The 26,103-nt window shown below is 37.1% G+C and overlaps 1 protein-coding gene across 1 annotated transcript in view; it reads left to right on the top strand.

The window, feature by feature from the left end:
• Window positions 1-248: 248 nt before the first annotated feature.
• LOC118596941 (zinc finger protein ZFPM2) overlaps window positions 249-26,103 on the top strand; it is a 218,781-nt gene continuing 192,926 nt past the window's right edge. The window contains exon 1 of the mRNA XM_036208058.1: window positions 249-364. Within this exon, the coding sequence (XP_036063951.1) occupies window positions 341-364 (24 nt within the window). The 5' untranslated portion in view covers window positions 249-340. The remainder of the gene's footprint in view (window positions 365-26,103) is intronic.

The following is a 26,103-nucleotide window of genomic DNA, read 5'->3' on the forward strand; positions in this document are numbered from 1 at the left end:
ATGACTTCTGTGGATAATGAGTATGGAAAGTGCAGAAAAGAAACTGGATTGAATTTGAATACAGTTATAAAGACAAGTGTTCTTTCTTTAAAGGGTGCCAAGGTCAGCTGGTTTTCAGGGAAGTGTAATTAATTTTCATTAGATGAATCCTGAAAATATTGAATGTGTAGAGCAAAAGCAAAACAGGTGCTGTTGTTAGGATATATGCATGTATGTTCTAATGGCCCCTGTTCTCACCTCTGCAGGAGAGCTGGAGGCCTTTCAGAGAGATGGGGAACGGAAAATTCAGAGTCGGCAGCAACTTCCGGTGGGAACAACCTGGGGCCCGTTTGCTGGCAAGATGGACTTGAATAATAATTCCTTGGTATGTGGACCTTCTAAGATGGTTGGCTACTCTTTGTCAGGCTTTATCTCTGCTTGTTTCCCGGTTAAATTCCGGGGGAAAAAAGTTTGTGTTTTGTTAGTTTTATGGATTTCCGAACATTTTCCCAATGTTTGTCTCTAATATAAAAATAATCTCAAAAGAAACAATGTATTCATATCTAATGACTGACTAGTGAGGTAACATGCACACTGCTGCATTGCTGAGCCAGGCTTAGTCTGTTCACATTTAATAATACGTGTAGTCACCTTTCTTTTACAGATGACAGAAATTAAATACCATACATTATAGGTGTGCACAAAGAATAAGAAATAAACAGCTTTACTATCCTTCCATAATGCTGGCTGTAACTGTAAGGGCAAGAATGAATGATCGGCATTATCAGTTGTGCTAACTTTTCTATAAAAGTTTTGACGCTACAAAGTCATCTGCTTGTTATTATATGGGTACCTGATTTCTCAAGACACTGGAAGGAAGGAAAAGCAAGAGGTATACTTTGCAGGTTCCCACAGCACTGCTTAGCAGACATCTGAGAACTAAGATATTGATCATATTTAACACTTCCATCAGACACTGTAGCTGGAGACCTTCTCTCCAGCCCCTGCCAAGCCCTGTTAGTCTGACAGCCACTTATAAAATAAACACACAGATGCTTATATTATTTAAAATGCTTGGCCATTAGCTCAGGCCTACCATGGTCTAGCTCTTACTCTTATATTCAGCCCATTTCTATTAATCTATACTTTGCCTCGTGGCTTACTGGTACCTTACATCTTCCTTGTCCTGGCGGCCGCTGGCAGGTCTCTCTGCCTCAGCCTTCTACTTCCCAGAATTCTCTTCTCTACTTGTCCCACCTATACTTCTTGCCTGGCTACTGGCCAATCAGCATTTTATTTATACAGAGCGATATCCATAACAAGACACCACCACAAACTTTTGTCATTTCTTCAATGTTCTGTCAATAGTTTCTGCCACTGAAATGAAACCTGTCATTCATTCGTGAAAGTGTGAAGTTTTTCCCATTTGTTATATCAAAATGATATCTATATTAAAATGCAATGATTTATCAACCTCTATTTCACTGTCAATATACATACAGTATGGTGGCTTCATAACATTTTACCTTATGTTAAATTGTGGTGTATAGAAAATAAACCTGTTTGTGAAAGTTTAACTTCTCATTGCTACCTATAGAGCATCATTTTGTGGTTTGAACACTTCTCTACCATTCCAAAACCATTTTATGCCATGTTTAATATCTTTAAATAATTCAGTTTACATATTTGAAGCATCCAATAGTTTTGCTTCTATCCGAGGTGTATGAATCCTCTGTGGTACCAGATCAGCTTTGCCTAATTATCCTCTATAGAAATACCTTACTACCTTAGTTTATACTATTTAGAGTCTAAATCTCTAGTTATGTGCTCTATTAGAGGCAACACCTTTTATTAAAAAATTTAAATATTTCATTACAGTTTTACTTTTAAAACATTTTGAAAACATTTTTTCTTCCAGAATTTAATCTGATTTATGTCATTAAATGCAACCTATACTATTACAGAACCATACTGATCATTGTGTAGCAAGGACTAATATATAATGATGCTTATTTATTTCTAGACTAGAGTGAATAAACTTAAGAATTGATTAGCTCATTTACCCCGCCTAACAAATCTGTAAATCTGCTGTATTTCAATTTTTGGTTTCATAGATGAGAAGACAAAAGTTCTGGCTATTGATTCCAGGACTTTGAAGTCTCACACATTGCCTCTTCAGTAAACTATCTATAGTATATTTTCAATGTGATAAAAATTTTTGAAGAGATGCCAAATTTATAAAAATAAAAGAAAATAAGCAATAATGACAGAATTTTGTTGATTTGTTTTGTTTGCTTTACATTGGGCAAAATGTTGCTTTTGGTACCATTTGTAATTAGTCAAATATTTGTGCAGATTTTCTTGCATCTTTAGAATTTGGACAGTACTTCAATATGTTTTTTAATAACATGAAGACAAAATTTTCTTATCAAAAATATATAACTTACTAGCCCTTTCTTGCCCAACTTTGAACCAAAATTGAAATAGAACACTTGTTTAAATTGCTTGTTTGCCAACTGATGTAATGTTACTCAGACTCATGATGTTGGCTCAGGAGATTCGGCACACTAATTAATCCAACACAGTAATTAATTGAGTCACCATGCCAGATGTCAAATCCTTTTTATATCTTTCAAGTCTCCATCTTGAAGTACATTAAAAATATGCCACCTTCTGTGGGAAGTCTTTGCCAGCCAGGCATTTGTATGTATATAGGATATTCCAAGAAACATACTCCTCTGTATAGAAAAACACAAAAGCTGATCAGACAAGAAGTTATTCCTGGAATAATGTAATGCACTGAATGTATAAATAGATTTTTGCTTACCAATAGCTTCTTATCTTGGTAGATGCTTCACACTGCAAAGATTTGATAATAGCAGCTGCAGCAGAGTAAATGCATGTATTGGGCCAGGAATACTTCATATGAGAGAAAACAATAGTTATCTCTGTAATAAAGTATTGCAGAGGAGAAGACTGACACTTCAGAAAGTTAAATAATTAGCTCCCAAGCAATTATTTGATATTATAACTTACGTTGTAATCTAGAAAATATTGTCCATAATGTAGGAATAATAATACTTGGCTTATAAAGACTTTGAGACTAAATGAGGACAAATACATGAATTATCAAGAGAGATTTTCCCGTTATTAGTCTGTCTTCTGTACAAATGGATCACTTGCATTCCAGCACATTAAAAGTTTCACAGATTCCCCACAGCAAGCTAAGGATGAAAGACTGTTGACGTTGGCGTTTAGGCCATTAACATGTTTAAATTTAGCTCCTTATCAAGTGATTATGATTTTTCATAGAAACAGAATCAACAGGATGAGTCTGAACATAGAGACTTATTGTAAGCATTTGGATCAAGCAAGAAGGGGGCTTTGTAAGTCCAAAGTTGTTATTATGGGTTGGTAAACTGAGGCCCAGAAGAGTACAAAGGCTGTACTTGTGCCAGGAGAAGTCAATCTACTTTTTATATTTAGACTTTCAGTTTGTTGAATGTAGTTTACCTATATGACAGAGTGTTTTCTTTGTTCAAAGTTCATTAATTTAAATATTAATTCTGGTTAAACACATCTGAGTTAACACATAAAATTCACAAGCACAGGGTTTGGAAGTCCATGACATCTTGTGACTCCCCATTTTCTGATTTGTAACATTATGCCCCTCGAGGAATTGCTTACCAGTAAATGAACATATACTTATTTCCAACACTTTAATATTAAACAATAACGTAAAGTGCTCTTGTAGTTCCTTATACCTGGTACACTGAAAGTCTTGTGGCTTCACTGCAAATATAAAAGAGAAACCAAAAAAAAAAAAAAAACAAGAAAGAAAAAGAAAGGTAGGTAAAAGCCTGGTCTACAGAGCGAGTTCCAGGAAAGGCACAAAGCTAAACAAAGAAACCCTGTCTTGAAAAAACAAAAAAATAAAAAAAGAGAATATAAAAGACAAACAACAGAGTAGATTTTTAGGTTAACTTTAAATTCTGACCAGAGATTGGTCAGAATTTAAAGTTAACCTAACTGCCTTGAAGAGGCAAAGTATGTGTGTGTGTGTGTGTGTGTGTGTGTGTGTGTGTGTGTGTGTGTGTGTTTGTATTATCTCTTTGATGATTTTTATATCCTTCCAAGTATGAAGATATTTCTAAACTAAATCTCCCATTACTATTAGAACATGGTGGTAACTAATATCATCAAAGACCAAAAATTATTTAAAAGGTTGAACGTTTCGAACTTCAGTGGCATCTGCACTCTCTTGCTTTTGAATGCATCAATTGTCAATAGCTAGCTATCTGACTGGACTCAAACCATTGCGGGAATGATTCACTGTGCATCCTTAATTAGATAGACCAAAAATACAAAGTTCCATATTGTCACATAATATTAAACTCATCATGACTTGATAAATTCAATCGTGAAAACTGATAGAGAAATCTCATTTCATTCTGTTCAATCAGAATAGGAAAATTGCTTGATTTTCATTTGTGACGTCAAATTCTTCAAACAGGCAATGCATATATGAAGGGTCCGTGCTATCGACCTAATAACAAAACAATGCTTGTATTAAATTTTGTAAAAGTTTCAGAGTAGTTATTATCATAGAAATTTGATAGAAAAGTGAATTAGCAATTTTTGATCCATATCATTATGATCCCAATTAGCAGAGGCTTCTGTTTCTCCTCTTTTATAAATTTCCATCTCTTCTGACACTGATTTTTTGAACCCATTCTTTGCTAGCATTGTACAGTTTCTTTCCATTCTACATTGTTGCAAACATATCCATACCTGTACCACTCCAGCACTCATCACTGTAGACCAAGGTTGCTTAGTGGAACACTTGGGTATTTCTGTTTGTTTTCTACATATAGATGTTTTGCAGACCCTGAAGCAAGTTCCTTGCAGGCCAGACAAACTAAGTCTTAGAGATTCATATACCGAATGACAGTCTTCAACTAGTGATGATAAACACAAGTTGACCGATAAACCCCATGCTTCTTCATTTTTCTATAGAATTTCAGGTCTCATCTCACTGTCAAGGAAAATTTGTCAATGAAATTGGTCTCTAGTAGGTTTAATAATGCATCTTTTATGATCCTATTTTCCTGTCCTGTCTGATTTTACACATTCCTGCTGGAATTTTCCTGAGGTCATTTCCTCAGTACACTACTTACACTTGAATCCCTCTCAGAGTAAGCTTCTGGAAAAGCTATACCCTTTAAGATACAGTGATGGAGACAGAAGATGCAGCTCAGAGGATAAGAGCACTTGTTATCCTTGCAAAGGACCTGGGTTCAGTTCCTAGCACCCACATGGCTGTTGACAACCATATGTAATTCCTGTCCAAGAAGATCCAACACCCTCTTCTGTCCTCTATGGGCACCAGGCACCCATTTAGTGCACAGATATACAGGCAGGCAAAATACTCATATGCATCAATAATAAAACAAATAAATGTAAAAAGAGATACAGTAAACAAAGTTTAAAAGCAGTATTCAAATAAATATTGAGACTCTAGAGGACAGAGATTTGTTGAATGTTTATTATTCCATTTGGACATCTACCATTGGAACATAATAAGCATTCAATAAATACTTTTAAAAGTCAAAATACAATACAATGGAATGAACTTACCAGGACATTCTCACCGATACTCACCGATGCCTTCCAGCCTTGACATATCGATGATAGAATTGATAATTCTGCTGAAGCAAGACTCTGTGTGGCATCTCAGGCTTTTCCACTGGTGTTGACATTGTGAATGATATCTTCCTTTTTAATATTCATTTTCACCAGAGCTCAGCATTGCTATATTTTTTGCTTCTCTCGCAGCTTTGGCTCTTTTTAATTTAACTGTGCATGTTTCCCCAAACACTTCTGGCCTTTCTTCTCTTCTCCCTCTGTTCCCAGTGCCTTGGGGAGCTTATCCACTTGTAAAGCATCAGCAACTAATTTACAAATGACATTTAAACAAAACTCTCTAACCTTGGCTTTTTCTCTTTCTCTAATAGAGCGTATTTCCACTCCTTTCTGTACCTTGCTCACTACCCTTTCCCACTAAAATTCCTCTAGCTCAGTAGTCATGAGGAGGGTTTGCTACCACCTTTACAGGTGGTCTTCATGTCCTCCTTTGCCTCCATCATTCAGTTCCCTCTGATCTTCGTTTTGCATCGCCTTTGCTGTCTCAGCTCTATTCCATTGTTCCCATTCCTCTGGAGTCTCAAATGCTTGTTCACACACAGGAGCCCAAATCCACCTTTCTTTATCTTTCTCTGGAACTACACCCTTTCTCCTCCCTCCCCTTCAGAGTCAGCTCTCCATTTCCAGTGTTCTCCCTTTCACATCCTCCTTTTCAGGTCCCCATTCTTTTCTTTCTCATCCTCTGACGCTGCTTTACCTTACACCTCCGTCACATGCCCCTTGATGATCACATTGTTCTTCTTTTCAACTGCTCTCTGTGCCTTCTGTCTTTCTCATCATTTAATATCTAGATCATAGTGTGCCCTAAATCACAGCAGTCCCTACCTCTAGTGCTTCCAATCCTGAAGTGTGCAAAAAGAATTCAACTGGAAAAGCCTACGGCAGGTCCTCCTGGTTTCACCTTTACAACTTTGACTGCTTGTCTACATGGAGATGCCCATTCCTGGAAACAGCCTCAGGGTCCTGCCTGGATAGATACCATTTCCTCCACATCTGTGCATCATCCGGCTGTCCTTTCTTAGCATGGTTGAATTCCTTTGTTTCCTCTCTATCCCCTCTTTCTTGCAGTCAGCCCAGATTCGCTTGCTCTGTTCCAGGTTGTCTTTGAAGAATACTTTCCCTTCTAAGGATTTCCACCTTTCTCTCTGTGCTGGGATTGGGGTACTTTCCACATGATTTACCTTCTCACTGGGCTACTTATCTAATGTTTATCTTCATATCCTTGCTGTGCCCATCTATAGTAAGGGAAACAAGCAGACAGACAAACAGAACCTTGAAATAAGTGAAGCAGGGAATTGCGGGCACTTCCTCTTCTTCAGGATTAGCACACTGCATTCCAGATTGTACACCCATTTCAATATCTGCTCTAGTCTTGCTTCATCTGCCCAATTTAGCAGTCCAGTTACCACAGGAAAGGTGCTCTTTTGCCATTTGTGTTTATACAATTATTTTGTATTTTAAGTTCATTTAAGTGAAAGTTTCCATAGAATGAGGTAAGTATATCTACTTCTTAAGTCTGCACCCAGAAGGGAGATGTGCTCCTGGTGATTTCTTGATAGATGTAGATAAACTTCAGTGGTAATACCTAACAGCTCTTTAAGACAGAAAGGAGGAGCTGCTGTGCCATGGAGCCAATTAAGATTTATTTACAACAGAATCAGTCTCATCCCTCACTAGGACATGGGTGCAGGCCAAGAAGGTGTTCTGTTCCACCATGCTTTCTGTGAAGTCACATCCAGCATCTCACTTTCCAGTGACAAACCATCTGGGAAATTCCATCTGTCTCTGCTTTGAAACTGAGGTGGCAGTCTCCCACTGTGAGCAATTTTCTATTAACTTCTTGGATAAGATCAGTCAGATTTATACTGAATTGATGGGAACCATAAGAGCAGGGTTGTTCCAAGAGAAGACAAATGTACTGATTCCTCTAATTGGGCTTCGGCCAGTTTCATTCAAGCATGCCCTCAGGTTCTATTAGTGCACTGACTTGTGACCTTTTTAATTGTACCCTCTTCCTCTTGGGAAGCACTGGGGAAATACATTATTGATAGAGGTTGTAGGTTTGTCTCTTAGGGAGGCCAAGATCTGCCTTCTCTTATACTGTATCTGCTATGTGGAGAATAATGGAAACTGAGTGGACAGGGAAGCTGCCCAGGAAGACATGAGGCAGGATATTTAAGGTAGCAGAGCCTTGGAAATGACACACGTTCTTTCTAGAATGATTGTTTTTCAGTTTTTAAGAGGGCAAAGTGGTCAAAAAGAGGAAATAGGTTAGTATGGAAGCCTCAGAAATTAAAGATATCCTATAAAATATAAGCATGAAAGTAGGAAACCAAAACACCAAATAATCACTTTGGGAGCCTGTAGAAAGCTAGATTATTCATCTACATTTTAATCTGAAGGGATTCCTCACATTGTGATGAAGGCAGCATTATGATATTCACAACACATGGAATTAGATTGTCTTCTGACACAGTAACAGACCAGAAGCATAAATTTACGTGTTCTGATAATTATTGCCTACCCCCAAAACACAGTTTGTATGTATGTATAGCTGCACTCTGCGTTAGATTTATCTCCTTTTGACATAATGTTTCTTCTGATGATAGTCTTGGCATGTTCTGTATATTTTTACTTAAAATTTTGAAATTTGGGAAACCAATGGCAAAATTCCTTGTCATTTATCTACAGTTTGTGGTTTTACACACACACACACACACACACACACACACACACACACACACACACACACAGAGTCTCATATATTTCAGATAGAACCCAAACTCTTCCTGTAGCCTAATTAGCTTTAAATTCTGATTTTGCATTCTTCCTGCCTTACTTCCCAAATGTTGGGGTTATAACTATGTACCAATACACCTGGCTCCGTAATCTGAAGTTTAAACACATTTTCCGACTTGCGTTGTGAGGTATGACTCAAACTATTTATGAATACTTACAAAATTAGTTTTTCCTCTTCATTTAATTTTTTTTTTATTTTTCTAGAATCCAAGAATTATTATTGAAGACGATCTCATAGGGTTATTGAGATGCATATGACTGTTATGCAGTTGAGATTATTAATATCCCAAAGGATGAGCTGTTCACATAACGATAATGTGATCAAAGTGGCTGTACTGGGAGTATGTGTCTCAAGTTGAGGCTGATGGCAAGTGAGGCCTCCTAGAATTCAGGCACGAGGGATGCAAGCTGGCTGCTGATGTTCATTGGGGGCTGTCATGTGTGCTGTTCATTCTCAACACTGGGGCAACATACATGAGTCTTCTTCTTAGAGACGTCATTGTTACTGTGCTTTCTCAGTTTACCAAGTGCAGTCATTGTGAAGGTCTGGACCATGAGGACACAGATATATAAAGTCCTGACTGCCTAGAAAAAGGTTTCCATCCTTCTAGAGATTAAGACAGTAGTTTGCAAAGTATACTCTATTTTCTCCATGATATAAATTATAGAACATAATTAAAATGCCGGTTTTGTTGTGGAAGAAAGGAAAAATTAGATGTTGTGAGGAGTGTGTGTGTGCAAAGTTTTGGATAAAAATGTGTTCTATCCTTTATGAAGTTAGAATGCTTTTGTGGGTTTTTCTACTTGAAGTTTTGAAAGGATTTCCATTTTACATATTTTAAAACCATTAGTTCTGCATGGTGATAATAGATAACCCTCTGAGTTATGAGGAATTAGCAATATTCTTAACTTAGCATAACATAGTCAGCAATCTGAAGATGATATTTGTGGAAAGTAGACAAGAAAGCATTTGGTACTCCTTCAGTTTGGTTTTAAAATTGAAATTGTTACAGAATAATTCTCTCTAAGACTTATTACACATTAAACTCTGCTTTTAATTTAATTGACCACCAGGAAATCCCAAGGTGGCCTAAACCAGGTATTATGATTTAGCTGTGTCCGTCTGTTGGCGTGGATCATCTTTGTTACTGCTTATCTGACGGAGGTGAGCCTGTGCCTCTGTCCACGCCACTCCCACAAAGCACAGGGTTAATAATGATCTAGGAGCAAACATCTTCTGTACTCTTATAATATGGTAAAAACAACATAGTTCTTATCAAGTACTTTTATCAAGTATATTTTATATAAAATGATTGAGGAACTCTGTTTTCGAGGCTAACATTTTATTTTTACAATTTGTATGTACTTATAATTTTATATAACATTGTATTTATTCTGTACACATGTGTGGAATAGAAGCACTTTGGGGTGTCTGTTCTCCCTTTCAGTCATCTGGGCCTCTGGAATGCACTGAGGTCTGCAGGCCTGGCTCTGAGTGCCTTTACCTGCTGAGTCATGTCACTGGCCCTAATTTTTAGGTTAAGTGTTGAATTTAAAACTTTGCTGTATTATTCCTCTACTTTCACTGAATTCAGTTTTCTTCATAAGACTCAGTGGCCCAGTCTGACCCAACTGCATTTTCTTATTTCTAATAATATTTTATATTTTAAGTGCCATTTCATATCACTTTATTTAGAGAAACTAAGAGACAAACATAAGAATGTATATGCAGACCCATGGGTTATGTATTCATTTATTTTTCTTCCCCTTTTTTCTCCAATTCTATTCTGCCTAACTTGTGTCACTGCACTGTCATAGTGACTCCCACAAGCCAGAGTGACAGATGGCCAATTCTTTGGTGTCATTTGAAGGCTCAACCAGTGGAGGATTTGGGCACCAGCTCGCTAAGTGGCTGTTGATTCAGCTCCTGACCTAGTGAGCTTCTCTACAGGGCAGATGACACCATGTTTGCTGGCATCCATGTGGACAGGAAAATGAGATGCCTAGAGAAGGGGTCCACGGCAGAAGCACAGTGTATTTGTAACCTAGTTTCAGAGTGACATATCATAATCTGCTAAGTTCTGTTTCTTAGATCTAGCCTACCTGGAAGGGAACTGAGCTAAACAAGGGCTCACAACTGAAAAGGAGGAGTCTCTAGACCCCTCAGACTCTGCCTGCTGCAGAAGGCAATTTGCATAAGTAGTTACTTGACCTTTGTCTAGAGGAGAACTTTCAAACACTAGGAGCAGTAGAAGAAATTACAAAAGAAAATTCATTTAATTTGAACAGAAGGAAAGAGATTATGTCTTATAAATTATCATAACCAAAATCAAACATTCATCAGTTAAAGACACTTATGAAAATAAGATGTAGTTTTGTTCTTATTTCTGTAGGTAAGTATGATATTCCCAGAGAAAGTGATCAACGGCTCCTATATTTGAATACTAATTCTGCAGGTAAAGAAAACTGAGTTAAAATACAGGTGCTTGGGAGATGTCTCGGTGATTCAGAACACTGGCTCCTCCACCAGAGAGTCCAAGTCCAACTGTAACTGGAGTTATAGTTCTTGAGCTATAGAACCTTCTATTCAAGTCTCCATGGTACCTGCACACATGTATATATGTACACTTAAAATGTGTATATGAAGCATGGTATTGCAATTAGAAATACAAGATAGTTTTATTGGTCATATCTTCTTTGGTCATTTTGAGAAACATATTAACATATTTGTAAGCATTAAACATCAGATAGAACATATGAGAAAGTGCTTGTCTGTTATTACTCAAAGTAGCTGTGTTCTTTTGGTTAATAGCATATCCTCTTGGTTTTCTTGTTTATAAAAGAGGAGTTATTATACCACACTTACATCATACAGTTGGTTTAAAATGATATAAAATTATATGCATTTAGTCACTTTGAAAACTATACAGCTTGTGATGTGATGTGAACCTGCATTACATTTTCTTATATCTGTGAATAGGAAGTTGATTCTTCATCCTTTTAACACTTTAGGAAGTATGCACAGCTCTGTGCACTTCTGCCCTCTATCTTAGTGTCCTTAACCAGGAGCTTCATTGTTATCTCATCCTTTGAATGCATCTCTATGTGCATGCACTTACACTAATTTGTATACATGTGGTCATCAGAGTTATTGATTAGCTGCTGTGAATCTTCTGAGGCTCTCAATATACAACTTTGAGAAGGACAAAGTATACATTTAGAGCATTTAACATCTAAGTAGACAATTACTGCAAAATCAGAGGATAAAAACACATAATTTTAGAAAGAGAAAGGTTGAACTGTCAAACAACTTGACTTCATTGTGTCTCCTTTTAGTGCGAAGTTATGCTTTAGAAAGCATTTCTTGAGTGTGTGATTGGGGATTCCTAACAATTGGAAAAAGTAATTTACCCTGTGTGACTTGCTATTGAGGTAGGTTTGTACTTAAAATGTTAACTCAACTTTTTTCATTATCTATTGAGTTTAGAGCTCAGAACAGAAAGAAAGCAAATGTTGCCATCATGGTTCAGACAGTAACACATGATGAACTGAGAAGAATTGGTACAGAGCTAAAAAAAGCAAAGGCATTTCATAGGTAGATTAAGAAGTCAAATATACAGCATTTGTTCTTCATGACTGTATATAGAAGCACAGGCAGTGTACCATGGGCAAGAGTTATCTCTGTCTCTCTCTCTGCATCTCTGTCTCTCTCCTTTCTTCTGGTCTCTCTCCATACCTATGTATGTATGTATGTATGTATGTAAGTAAGTATGTGTGTATGTATGTATGTATGTATGTATATGTCATCTATCAATCTATCTATCTATCATCTCTCTCTCTCTCTCTCTCTCTCTCTCTCTCTCTCTCTCTTGTGTGTGTGTGTGTGTGTGTGTGTGTGTGTGTGTGTGTGATTTTTGTCATTTGGCTTAGATTAACCAATCATGTCCTTACTGCACTGATTTAAGTCTCAGGTGTGGCATTGCCATACTTCTTTGGAAACTAGTGCTACTCAGGCACATGTAGACTATCCATCCATGCAAAGGTACATCTGTGATGTCCACATGTGCAGCTAACATGATTACCATAACCTGAGTGCATACAGAATTAACTTTCTTCAGGTACAACAGTAACAAAATGGTAGTATTTGCACTCCAAGGACCTACAGACATGGCAATAAAAAAGGTGGCCTTTTTCCTGAATATTTCAACAAAGGAATCTAGGCAGGTTTACTCCTACTGCATTCCTTCATAACTTAAAAAAGAAATACCCATTGACACCCACTGAAGGAAAGAGACATTTACAGAAGTGCCCCATCTGCTCATACTTCAGGAGAGGGGGCTAAAGAGGAGAGGAGGGGGGAGGGGGTGAAAGTCAAATGGTGGCCCATGCTATTACTTCATTAATCACAAGGAGGCATTCTGAAAAATGTTTCCCCTTGGTTGCAGCCATCTTTTTTTTTTTTTTTTTTTTTTTTTTTTTTGGCGTTAATCTGCACCCTGTGGCAGGGTTTTGTGAGAGGAAACAATGAGCATTTCTGTGCCACCCTTTCCTCCCAATTGTTGCAGGCCTGTCAGAAGGCTCTGAGGATGAGGCAGGGCTGTATCAGCGTGATAAGGGAAAAGAGGATTCTGGATGGCTTTGGAGAGACTCTGTGGGGGGAGAGTGTGCTATTTTGGACTAGACAAGCTATGGAATACAGCAGAGGCCCTTAATGGGATACCAAGTGTTCTGAGCCAAACCTTGTGCTTCTTCTTGAAGCTTTTCTAATAAAATATTTTGATGGCAAAAATTATGTGGTTGTCAGAAGGGCCAAGGTTCAAGGTGCTGTTTTAAGTCATTTTCCCCATAATCTTTGATTAGTTAATCTAGGCCAAATGACAAAAATAGTCTCTCTCTCTCTCTCTCTCTCTCTCTCTCTCTCTCTCTCTCTCTGTCCAGGGACACATAGAGGTCACTTTTAATCTGCTAAGAGAGTTTCAGCTATTGGCATCCTGGACGCTGTGTGAGTGACCAGTGTGTTTTATGTACTGTAGGTTCTCATTTCGTAGCTTAATGAATAACGAAGCTATCATTTATAATGCTGATTCCATTTTGGCAGACTTTTGGATACCCGTATGGTCCAGTTAATCTTTTTTGGAGCCTAAATGTACCTTTGTTACTTATTGGGATTTTTGAAAGGGGACAAATGTTGATTTTAAAAGTACACATTAAATTAAATTTCAAAAATAATTCATAGGGCTAAGAGAATTCCAATGAGTTTAGAGGGAGAGCTGCTGCTTGCTGGTCAGGTAAAATAAAACTACTCCTAACAATAAAGAGGGAAAAATAGACATATGTTGCTCCAGAAACATAGAAGCAATGTTTCATAAAACATAATACTAATATTTATGGGAGAAATTAGTGGAAATTGGTATCAAGTTAAAATGATCATATATAGATACTGGGATTATTTTCTTTTGTTCATCCTGCTATAGGTCTAGTTTATGAATAAAAGTGAAGATTCAGAAAAGTCAAAACCAAAGTGATCATCAGATGGACAGTATGATACCCTGAACTTCCTGTGCTCAGTTGGGGAAGCTCATCTGCCTTGGGGTGAACAACAATGTTAGGGTGGGCCCTATGCTGAGGGTGCCAGAGAGAGCTACCCCCTCCTCAACTCCAATGGCCTTCTTTGTTGAGTTTACTTCTGTGAGTGCAGATGCCTTTAGGTAAAACTATCATCTGTCTGTGAATAAAAAGGAAGGCAGAAGAAAAGACAAACCGACAGGTGTCCATTCAAAGCCCAAGTTTTTCTCCCCGTGCAAGTTCTAGAAGGGTAAATGTACGTACGTGGACAATAATATTCATCCCATGCATCATTTATGTGGTCACTCACGCTTCCTTCAGTTTATTTTTTTAAGATAGACTAGCATGGGTGTTAGCTAGACATTCACCAGTGGTTATGTAAGGTCTGGATAAAAAGAATAGAGATAGAGCTGATTATAATGATAACCTAATTACCCCAACCCCACTCCCACCCCTAGTCACACATACATTACTCTATGTGCATGCATGCATAGTGATATGTTACTGTTCTATTCTTTGCAGTTAAGTCATAGATGAGTGAAACTATACTTTCATGATTATTGTTGTAGTTACCCCTTGCCGCACTGGCCAGCAGTTTAATGAGTAAAATCTATTCTTTTTTCTATGATAGATAATTGTGATAAGAGTCTTAAAGGAAAGCTTGACTCAATATTTATTATGTCCTGTAAGTAAGAAACTCTGGTAAAATGGAGGGGCACAGAGGTCTGAATTCTCATCAAACAGAATTACTTCTTGTATGCTTATTGAATATATCTAAATTCTATCCACCAAGTTCATCTAATGCTTTAAAGAAACCACATGGGTGAAAGCATGCACACACCTGTGCAATTAATAATTAGTCTTCAGGACAGCATATAAAATTAAAAAATTAATAATTATATTTTATTTTGTTTCTATTCTTTCTTAAGTAAAATGGTCTCACAAAGTAAAAAAAAATACAATTGTTGAAAGATATATAAACTTTTCAATATTTTTTCCACCAAAGTTAAACAATATTATAAACAGTAATACTTCTCAAATATTTTCTGGGAACTGGATTATTTTAGATCACAGACAAAGGCAATACTGCTAAGTTATCATAAAAAATATTATCTGTGCACTGATACGTAAGCTTAAACAAATGTAGAGAAGTTAGGCACAAACATGTTGGACAAAAAAGTACTTATTGGGAAGATTATAGTGTTTATAGAGAGATGCCTCAACTGCTAAGACTTGCTGCTTCTGTGGAGATGTGTTCACAGCGCCCACCCACACTGGGTATCTGAAAACCATCTGTGACTTCAGCTATCATCCTTTGGTCTCTTCAGGTACACACACACACACACACACACACACACACACGTACACAATATCTGAAACATAAAAGGTTGTTCATAATCATGACCATTTAGAACCTTTTAAAACTACTCCAGTTAAAGTTACAGGCTTGGTAAAGAGAAAAGAAATATGGGAAATTATAAAGTAAAACAAATGAAAAAGAATACTATAATTCAAGGTGCTCTTTTACGTTTCAAATTTTATATCCGTAATTTTTACATGCATGGATCCAAATAACAGTGAATCCTAAATATTTGGAAAAAAATTGTATCTGGTCTGAATGTGACAAAGTTTTTATTTTCTTGTTATTGTTGCTTAAATAATTAATAATAATAATAATAATTTTTTGTTTGTTTTTCAAGACAGGGATTTTTCTGTGTAGCTTTGCACCTTTCCTGGAAATCACTCTTTAGCCCAGGTTGGCCTCAAACTCACAGTGATCTGCCTGTCTCTGCCTCCTGAGTGCTGGGATTAAAGGTGTGCACCACCACTGCCCAGCATTAAATAATATTATTTAAATAGCATTTTCACTGAAGAAAAGGTCACAAATAATGTAGATGTTTTTGTAGCATATGTTTGGGTTGCATAAAGTTACTGTGCCATTTTACTTCAGGTACATGAGCAAATTTGGGTTTGGGTGTTTATGGGGGAATCCTGGAATATATCCTCTGTAGATGCTGAAAGTCAATTATTTGATTTTCTGACTATTTTTATTTTTTTAATCATACATTTTCCATGAGAAGTTAATGACCATCTGTATACAAATATTTCTTTCAGCCACCAGCTAATAAAAAACAATGTGGAGACTTACTATTAATTATGAAAGCCAGGCCTCAGCTTAGGCTTGTCCCACTCGCTCTTATAACTTACATTAACTCATTTATTTTAATCTATGCTCTGTCCTGTGGCATGTTAGCTCATCTCCCCAAACTTCTCATGCTGCTTCCTCTGTATCTGGCTTCTGTCCCCAGAAACCCCATCTAGCCTTTTCCTGCCTATCTATTGGACATTCAGTTCTTTGTTAAACCAATCAGAGACACACATCTTCACACAGTGTAAAGGAATATTCCACAACATTTTTGTCTAAATAAAAAGAAATGGTTTTAACTCTAACATAATAAAATTATAAACAATGAGAACAATTATAAGGTAAGAATTACATTCACAATGTAATTTTTGTGTATCATATTAAGAGAAATTACTCTATTATCTATCTTATCTTGGTGAATTTCAAGTTTTACACCTAAATCGTTTTCTATCATAACTCGTATTACCAACTTAAAACTCTACACCTCAAAACATTTTCTTAGGTAGACAATTTATGCTTTTATGTCTCTCAGCCTTATAAATTTTATACCTCTTTTGTGAGTTCCTTTTTTTGAAGCTGGTAACAAAGAAAACTGTGAAAAAAAATACATATACATATATATATATATATAAAATCTTCAACTCCATCCGGGATCCAAGAAGGATATAATATTATCTGACTAGACAAGAAGTGCAGAACAAGCAACTTCCTAAACTACAGAAGTGACAGAAGCAGCTGGCTGCCTGGACAGTCACCCAAGTTTCCTCTGTAACATTGGGGCATCCATCTTCATCTTATAGGCCTAGCATATCTGACAGACTTTTCTGTGAGGCAGGAATTTTAAAGGACTGTCCCACCTTGTCTTGGCAAAGTTCAGCAGTTGTCTTCTTTCGTGTCCTGCTTGTCCCATTTGGACAGCAAGCATACTGTCAGCAGTTGAGGCAAGGGCAGTTTTTTGCCTACATGACTAGCTTTTACCACAAAAAATAAAAAAATAAAAAAATAAAAAAATAAAAAAACACCTCCATATGGAGATTCTTTGATGCCCATTATCCTTTTCTGTAGTAAATTGGTGCTGCCAGGAGCAGACATGTTTCACTGTCATGAATAGCCTTATGTTATTAAAACATCTTAAATCCCATATTCTGTGTAGTTCTGAAGTGTTTGAAGACCATCTGACTATCTAAAATATATCTTTAAAAACATACCTAACATGGCCACAAATTTGATTGTTAGATAACTACTAACCTTTATTTCTTAACTATCCTAAATAGTTTGTAATGACTTTCAAGGACTAGAATTTTACATTACATCGTTAAATGAGCTGCATAGGTGCAATACCTTAAACAAGTTCAGAACATGCAAACACTACAACAAAAACAACCTTAAATTTGTGTGAATATGTCCCTGAACCTAATCTCCTCCTTTGTTTAGCTTTCCCCCTGACCATGACCAATAACAGTTTATAAGCACCTCTCTAATTAATGATAAACATCCATAACCCACTGAAAGACAAAAAATCACCTACCCTATCTCTTGGAAATGTGGGCATTGTGTTCTCTAGACTGCTTCTTGTTGTGACGGCATCTTTAGGGAGCTTGAGAAAATTGAGATAATGGTAAAGTCCTGGCAAAACAAGCCATGACATTTGTTGTGCAGTCTCTGTGCAATGAGAAAACACAAGGCTTATCTGTGGTTCTGGCTAGAATAGTCTGAGGCTGGACCATCTCAGCCAGTAGCCTTGAAACTGTTCTGGATGCAGAACTCTAAGGAAACTGCACCAGAGGCATCCTGAGAGTCTGGATCAGCTGGGCACATGTTTTCAATGGTATCTGTTCCCCTTGCTCTGTCTTGTAGCTTTTCTAGGTTTATTTTCATATGTCTGTAGCCAGGATACTCAAGAGGACTCCCAAGGACAAATTTCAATTAACTTTGAAGGAATCCACAGCTTTTCATTTCTTGTGGAAGCAAAAGTATAACCTTTTCCCCAACACAACATATGTTCTGACTCCCATTTTGAAGTTACATCATTCTTAAAATATATAGCAGTTTTCATAATCCAATGTCCCTCAGCAGCTTTTGTTTTTTATTAGCATAAAAAATAAAGATAACAAAGTACTATACAGACTCCAGATGTCCTGTGTATTTCCCATCTTTATGTGGCTTATAGTTTTTACATTATTTTATTCTCTCTCTCTAAAGACTTTTTTATTATTTATAAACTATTTTTTTTCTGTGACTGTCTATACCCATTTTCTTTTCTTTGTAAATCCTACACACATTTTTTAAACACACCGTAACTTGTTTAGAGGGTTTTTTTCTGGTCTGGATCTATCTTTACTGAATACCTGCAGCATTCTCTTACTGTCTGAAACAAGTCTTAAACTGCCATGTCAGCTGCCCATGGCTCAGTGTAGCACATGGTGCTGGTACATGGTGTTGGTGGCTGGCTCCAGCACACAGGACATGCTGGTACCTGTGCTTCTACACACTGAGCACCAGTCTGCCTAAAAGACTGCAGGACTAGAAAGCCACATCTGGCTTGTAATATGAATCTTGACAGGTCTTATTAATGAAATCAAACCTGATTGGGGTGAATGCTGGAAGATCAGAGAAACAGAACAAGCCACAGCTACCTCACCTCAATAGTTCCTCAGCTGATCCTGTTTCCTCAGACTGGAAGCCTCTGAGTCCTCATCCAAATGAATCTCAGCTGAACTGCTCTCAAAAGCTTGACTGCTTAACCAGCTCTAGTTCCTGGTCCTCACACCTTATGTACCTTTCTGCTTTCTGCCATCACTTCACAGGATTAAAGGCGTGTGTCACCATGCCTGGCTGTTTCCAGTGTGGCCTTGAACTCACCAATTTCTGCCTCTGGAATGCTAGGATTAAAGGCAGGCTTGTGCTACCACTGCCTGACCTCTATGTTTAATATTGTGGCTGTTCTGTCTCTGACCCCAGATAAGTTTATTAGCATGCACAATATTTTGGGGAACATAGTACCACCACACTGGCTTCTTGTCCAGAACTTTTCTTAGCTTTCTCAGGCTCTAGGTTTGGATATTCAAGTCCCCATGTTGGACACTATTTGTAGATGTATTTTTCTTTGGGCCACAAGCTCACAAAAACTGACAGAGAGTTTTATTATTGATCATGAAAGCTTTGTCTCAGCTTAGGCTTGTCCCTCTAGCTCTTATAAATTACATTAACTCGTTTATTTTAATCTATGTTTTGTCGCATGGCTTGTTACCTCATCTTTCCATACTGCTCATGATGCTTTCTCCATGTTGGGCTCATGACCCCTTTTCCCTTCTTCTTCCCCAAGTCCTCTCTGTCCCCAGAAGTCCTGCCTAGCTATTGACCAGTCAGCTCTTAATTAAACCAACCACAGTGACACATCTTCATACAGTGCAGAGGAATATTCCACCACAACCATCAAAGTTGCTAATGGTTATGCTAACCATCTTTAGTATATATCCCTAGATTAGTAAAAATAAAGTGGTTTGTAGCAGTATTGATATTATAAAGAAAGCTTTGCATTTGCTACAGATCTTACATATTGCTCAAGTGGTAGAGTACAAATGAGCACTCACTCTTAGATGTGTTATAGACCCTTACATGCCAAAAACATTGGAAAGAGAAGCATGTCAGTATCGACTGGTGACAACTTCAGAGGAACAGGCCGTCTACTGAGTTGGCTGTCTCTTTCCGATAGTTATCAGTTATCTTTTTCTACCCCTAGGCAGTTATCTTATAGTCAAAAGGGATGAAGTCAGGAGAAACAAGGGAAAGTAGAGTAAATGTTAGCTCATCAATTACTACAGTCGAACCTTCTTTTTACCTCATTGTACTGTACTGTTTTACCACAGCTCTTCTCTCAATGCCTGGTAATCTGCGCTGATTCTCTCTTTAGCATCAGACAACACAGAATACTCATAATGCATGGGACATTTAAAAGTTTCTAAGTAATTTACTTCCATTCCGTGGATGTGACTCATCTCCAAATCAGCACAAGCCATGTTGACCAATTATAGATGATATAATTAAAGAACAACAACAACAAAAACCAGTGACCTTGAAGTGGTGAGGCATTAGGTTCAATGGCTACCTCACAAGGAAAGCAAGCAGTCTTATTGCTGTGTTGACAACAGTGTGGTGCTTCTACACTGAGCACATGAGACATGGGAATAAAGCAAATTGCCTTGTGAAAACACTGCTTGCCAGAGTTGCTTGGCTTAGAGCCTGAGTTTCTTTATAAGGCTTTAATAGGCATACTATACATTGAATGCAGTTGGATCTACTAACAAACTGATAGAGAGAAGCAACTTCGAAACTCTACCAATCTTACTAACATTCTGTAGCTTCCTTTGACATTTATAATGCTCATTATTCCATTAAAATCTAATCCAAAATCAGGATCAAGTTGGTTGTTATTCTGAGGGCTCTTATTTTTTTATTAACTATGTATGGTATGAACATTTGTATGACATCTGAAATAGCTGACAGGAAAAGATATTTTAATGATGCTGTAAGTAAAAAGTACTTGATTTTTAAAATCCCCATTTTTCACTTATATTTGTGTCACATTCTTGGGATAGCCTACATTGCTTTTGAGAACCAGTAAAATTTGTAGAACAAATTCTATTATTTTTCTAAGAGGCTGTCTTGGTGGTAAGCATTTAGCATTCAATTTGGCTGTCCTTAATTTGCCATTGCAATTGGAATGTAGAAAATTGAGTTAGAAAGTAAAAACTAGCCTTAAGCTTAAAAAATAAATAAAGTGAGTCGCTCCAGATCCCTACATTTCTTCTTCTTGGTCTTTCTTCCCTCTTTAGAGACAACATTGCTGGGTTATAAGGATTATTGTCTTGGGTTTCTATATCAGGGAGTGGAGAGGTGAAGGCATCAGGATTTCGTTTTCAGGATGCCACATGTGCACTCTTTGATCTAAGGTACAATGTGCCTCAGGGAATAAGTTCAATCTTGATTTCTTTAGTCAATCATCCGCTATCAGGTACCACTGCCCTGATTAGCAGGCTGAAGAGAAAGAGCATATCGTGGGTGTGTGTTACAGAGATGAAGAATAGTGATGAGCCTTTGGCAACGGACTCAGCCTGAAGAGTCTCCGTGGCATTTGCTTTCCCTTTGCATAAATCCCCTTAGTACATGAAAGAACAAAAAAAATCAGTTTTTCCGTGTACTGTTCCACAAATCAATGATTTTTTTTTTCAGATAGTAGTTTCCTTTCTTTGTTTGATCCATTGTTGCAAGACTGAAACTGAAAAGAAAATGAGCTGGATGTGTTGTTACATTTGCTAGGAACCTTTAAAGGTAGCTAGCTCAGTATTTCCATCTTTCCTGAACCAAGCCAATAGCTAACTCCTACAAAAGTTCAGCAGCATACCTGCATTCTTTCCAACTCATTAAATGGACTTACATAAATATATAATGGTTCTTGAGACCCAGAAAGCCTTATACCCACCTAGCACCCATCTTTAACAACCGTCTAAAAGACTGGGCTCTAAGGTTATATGACTTCCCTGTATCTGTGATCCTTGGTCAAGGCAAACAGGAGACAGTGTCAGGACCTATGAGGATGTATGTGGATAGCAGCACCTGTTAGCCTGTGCCGACATACTAGCTTACTAGTCAAAGCTGTATTTTGAGTCTATCCTTGTCTATAGTGTATTGTGAAAAGAAATCAGAACAGAAGGTCCAAAAAGAGAGAGGGCTGAGCACTGAAGAGACACATTTTACCTCAGGTCTTTGTGAGGTGTCACCATATTTTAAAGATGGAATTATTTGCTGAAAAAAAAAGTTTCAGGCATGGATGAGAACGGAGCCCAGGGTGTTGTACATGAAAAGCAAATGCTCTACTTCACAGCATTTCTCCCACCTTAGACTTGGGAGTACACTTTAGGAAACAAAACCAGGAAACGTATTTATCATAGGTAAGTATGGTTTGCTTAATTCCAACTGAATTTATTGGCTATCGTATTTGAAAAGATGAAAGTCAGCCACTGAATTAGTTGATGACAAGATACAACAGTGGCTGGTTCTGTTTTCTTTACCACATTAACAACTGATAGAGTTTAGGGCCCTGTATGTACTGCTGATTTCAGTAATGCATTTAATCTTGGTGGTTATCCAAAGAATTTCAGCAACTAGAATTAACCACTCATTTGGGAAGAGGAACAAACTAAGGTATTGTTTGGCTTTTTTCCTCCCTCAAAAAGTCGGGACAGAGTAAATAAAAGTAATAATAGTTTTAGTAACAATCCTAGGCATGTTTTTACTTGATCACACTTCTTAACCAATTCTCTCATGTTCCTGGTTAAATATTCTGTAACGGTGATAAAGCAGATTATGTTACAAGAGTAGACAGAGTAGACCGACGCAACACAGAATGGTTTTTAACAAAAGCATTTGTATTCTGTTAATGATTGAGTCTGAGTTCACTGGTATCATTTTGTGTACGTTTGTGTGGCAGCAATGTAACAAGAGCAGAAATCCCAGCAAGCAGCAGTGGTTTTACATCACAGAGCTGCTAGGAGATTAAATATATTAATGACATCATGACTCTTTAATTATCATTAAGTTTAAAAAGGCACCCTATTTTTTGGTTTTGTTTTGTTTGTTGTTGTTTTGTAGAGTGCATGATATGTCACTGAGAGCTTTGTGATACCTAGGATATAGGGCTAAGATTCAGTGCAAAGCATCTATCTGAAATTTAAATGCAAGAAGAGCCACTTTGGGCCATTTTTGCATGAAGATAAATTACAAAGTATTGTGAGAATATATGGAAGCTTATAAGAAGATCTTTATTGCTTCTTGTGATAGTGACTAATATATCTGTTGATGCCTGACAAATTGTTAACAAATGCAGTTAATTTCTTTAGAACTTAGCTAAACACTAATTATATTGAAGAGTAGAAATAAGCTCTATGTTTGTAATGGGCCAAAAGATGAGTGACCCACAACTATCTCCTTAATAAAGGAGTGTTTTTCCTCTTCCATTTTTATTGTACTGATATCATTTTGAACTTTTTTGTTCACTTAAAAGCCAGTATTTAAAACTTTGGGAGAGCATACCAAGAATAGGTGGTACCTTAAACTATGATCCTTACCAACCTCATTTTATCTCCCTCAATTTTGTTTAGACCCCATTGTGTCTGCTCTTTGCAGAGCCAGGATCTATTAATGATAATTACTTGGAGTACAATCCTCATTCTGTGATACCATCGCATCATTGTGAGGAAGATTGTGATCTTATCCCAGCCCACTCTGTTTAGCTCTGACACTCCTTCTATTATAGCAGGGCCATGATAAGATCATGCCTGTTAGGATCAGGCATTAGTTGGAATCAATATTTGAAAATGTGTCTGTTTTTTGCTTAATGGCAAAGTTAGTGTGTGATGTGTGGGCTGATGTGAGACCATCTGTTGCAGGAGATTGTGTAACTTCATCTGCTCAAGGCTTCTTCCTAGTGATTTACATTTAAAAAAAGTACAGGATCAGGTTCTGGAAACCATACTGTATGAATGTAGTTACCTGTAAATGTTAAGTTTCAGATAGGTATCCTACCTAGTGAAAGCAAACCATGGTTTTCAAACAAAAGACCATCTTCACAATTATTTTTAAACTATTTTTTCCTAAATGCTCTAAAATCATCTCTAACAGATTATATTTTATCTCAGGTAATTTAACAAAAGCAAAAAAATATGTTTAGGAAAGTATATTTCTTCTTCCCCACTAATCTGGGGTTTATATATATAAATAATTCAGTGGTTTGCAATCGGGGGCAATTTTGTCTCCCAACGGATATTTCACAATGTCTGGAAACAATTTGGTTTTCATACCTGTGAGAAGGAAGACTAGAGAAAGGGACAGAAGACAGTAAGTAACGTCACTAGCATCTAGTTGCTGGAGGTGAGAATGACTAATAAATGTTCTATGATGCATAAGTAGCTTTGTACAACAGAGAATAGTCTGAACTAAAGTGCCAATGGTGCCAATGATAAAAATCCTTATAGAATACACACTATGGATGTAGCAAAGTGTTGAGGTTCCTGGTGCAGCAGCTTTTAGTTTTTTGTGTGTGCCTTCCTCTTTCCAGAACTTCAAATTCTGTAGCTGCATAGCTTTCCTTTTTCCCTGGTTAGTAAACATCTGGCAAACTTAAATTATGGAATTCCTATAGGCACATGCTTGCAGAGATCTGGATAGTGTTTTCCAAATTTGTGCTGAATCAAGCATCAGATAGGAAAACTAAAGTGAGGAATCATTGATGTAAAACTCTGGCCTCAATAAATCCCAGGTTCTCTGTATTTATGGAGAACTTAGCTTTCCGTCTGTTTCTGACATTTCCCCAACTTTCCCAACTCCTGAGATATGCTTATCGGTTCACATATTTGGTCCTATGTGTCACGTGTTTAGACCCCCAGCCTTCAATGCCTGTGTGGAAATGTGTAAAGATCCTCCAAGGATATGAATGCTTGTAAGTGCTCACTATCTATGTATATAATAATATAATCTTGCATATATCATATACATATCCAACTAGACACTTTTGAGTGACTTATATACTGATACAGTATGAGTGCTATGTTGGTAATTATTGTTATTTTGGTTTTGGAATTTGACAATTAAAAGGGTCCATATAGGTCTACTTCACTACAGATGGAATTCTTTTTCATTTTAATTCATGGCCAATTGAATCCATCTGTATCTCTGGAACTCACAGATACAGATGCAACAAACAAGCTTTATTAAAAAATATTTTTATAACACCTTGTAGAAAACATCAGGCAACATCCAAGCAGTGAGTTTCAGGAAATCATTAAGGAACATCTTCTTCGGGCTGTGAGGTTCCTGCTGTCTGGGTTACTGGTCTTTGATGTTCCCCCTCTTCCTCATCCAGAGCAATAGAGGGAATTATTTTATTTTATTTTGGTAATTGGGTCCCAAAGGTCCTTTTCCTGAGAGTTAGGATAGGTGCAGAAGAGAGAGCTGGAGGTGCTCGTGGGGGCCGAACCAAGGAAGATGAGCTGTAAAGGAAAGGAACTCACCAATGGCTGGAGCACAGACACCAGCGAGGAGCCTGTTCAGAGAAAATACTGGAGTGAGAGAATGAGCTTACACTGATGCTAGGCTCAACTGTCAGAACTCTAGTCCTGCCTACACTGTACTTAACACTCTCTACATCACGGCAGTAGAGACAGGTTGACATGTAGACTCCTATATTCATAAAGCTGTAGGCAAAAAGTATTTTCTGTTCCTAAAACATCTTTAAGAAGCTAGCAAATTAAACATATTTTTAAAATACTTTCAAATCGGATAAAATAACACAATATTTTTCTTTTCTTATTCCTTTGTAAAGGGTTCTACTTTTTTTCAAGAACCTCAGTTGTGGCTTAATTTATATAATTGTGGCAGGGTAATACTTTCAAATATTGAGAAATTCTAAATTATGCTTCTGTCTAGGTATATACCATAATAGTCCAGTTGAAATGTCTTTAAAATTAACTTTGGAAATTTAGTATTAACATTTTTAAACTTTACTTTTTACTAAATGCTCTAAAATTATCTTTAAAAGATTGTATTTGATCTCAGGTATTTTAATCAAAAAATATGTTTAGAGAAAGTATATTTCTTCTTCTTCTTCTTCTTCTTCTTCTTCTTCTTCTTCTTCTTCTTCTTCTTCTTCTTCACAAATCTGGGTTTTGATTGGCCATGGAAAATGTGACTGGGAAAGAAAATCCTTTGTATAGTTTTCTAGTGCCAACATCACAGTAACATGGTCTAAACAGAGCTAAGTAAACCCTTTTCTCCGACCCTACTACTTCATAGCATGTCACAGTCCAACAAGAGGTTTCTCCTTGCAGATTAAGACATGTCTTCACATGTTTGTG

The sequence above is a fragment of the Onychomys torridus genome, chromosome 16 (assembly GCF_903995425.1).
Source record: "Onychomys torridus chromosome 16, mOncTor1.1, whole genome shotgun sequence".
In the NCBI taxonomy this organism is placed as follows: Eukaryota; Metazoa; Chordata; class Mammalia; order Rodentia; family Cricetidae; genus Onychomys; species Onychomys torridus.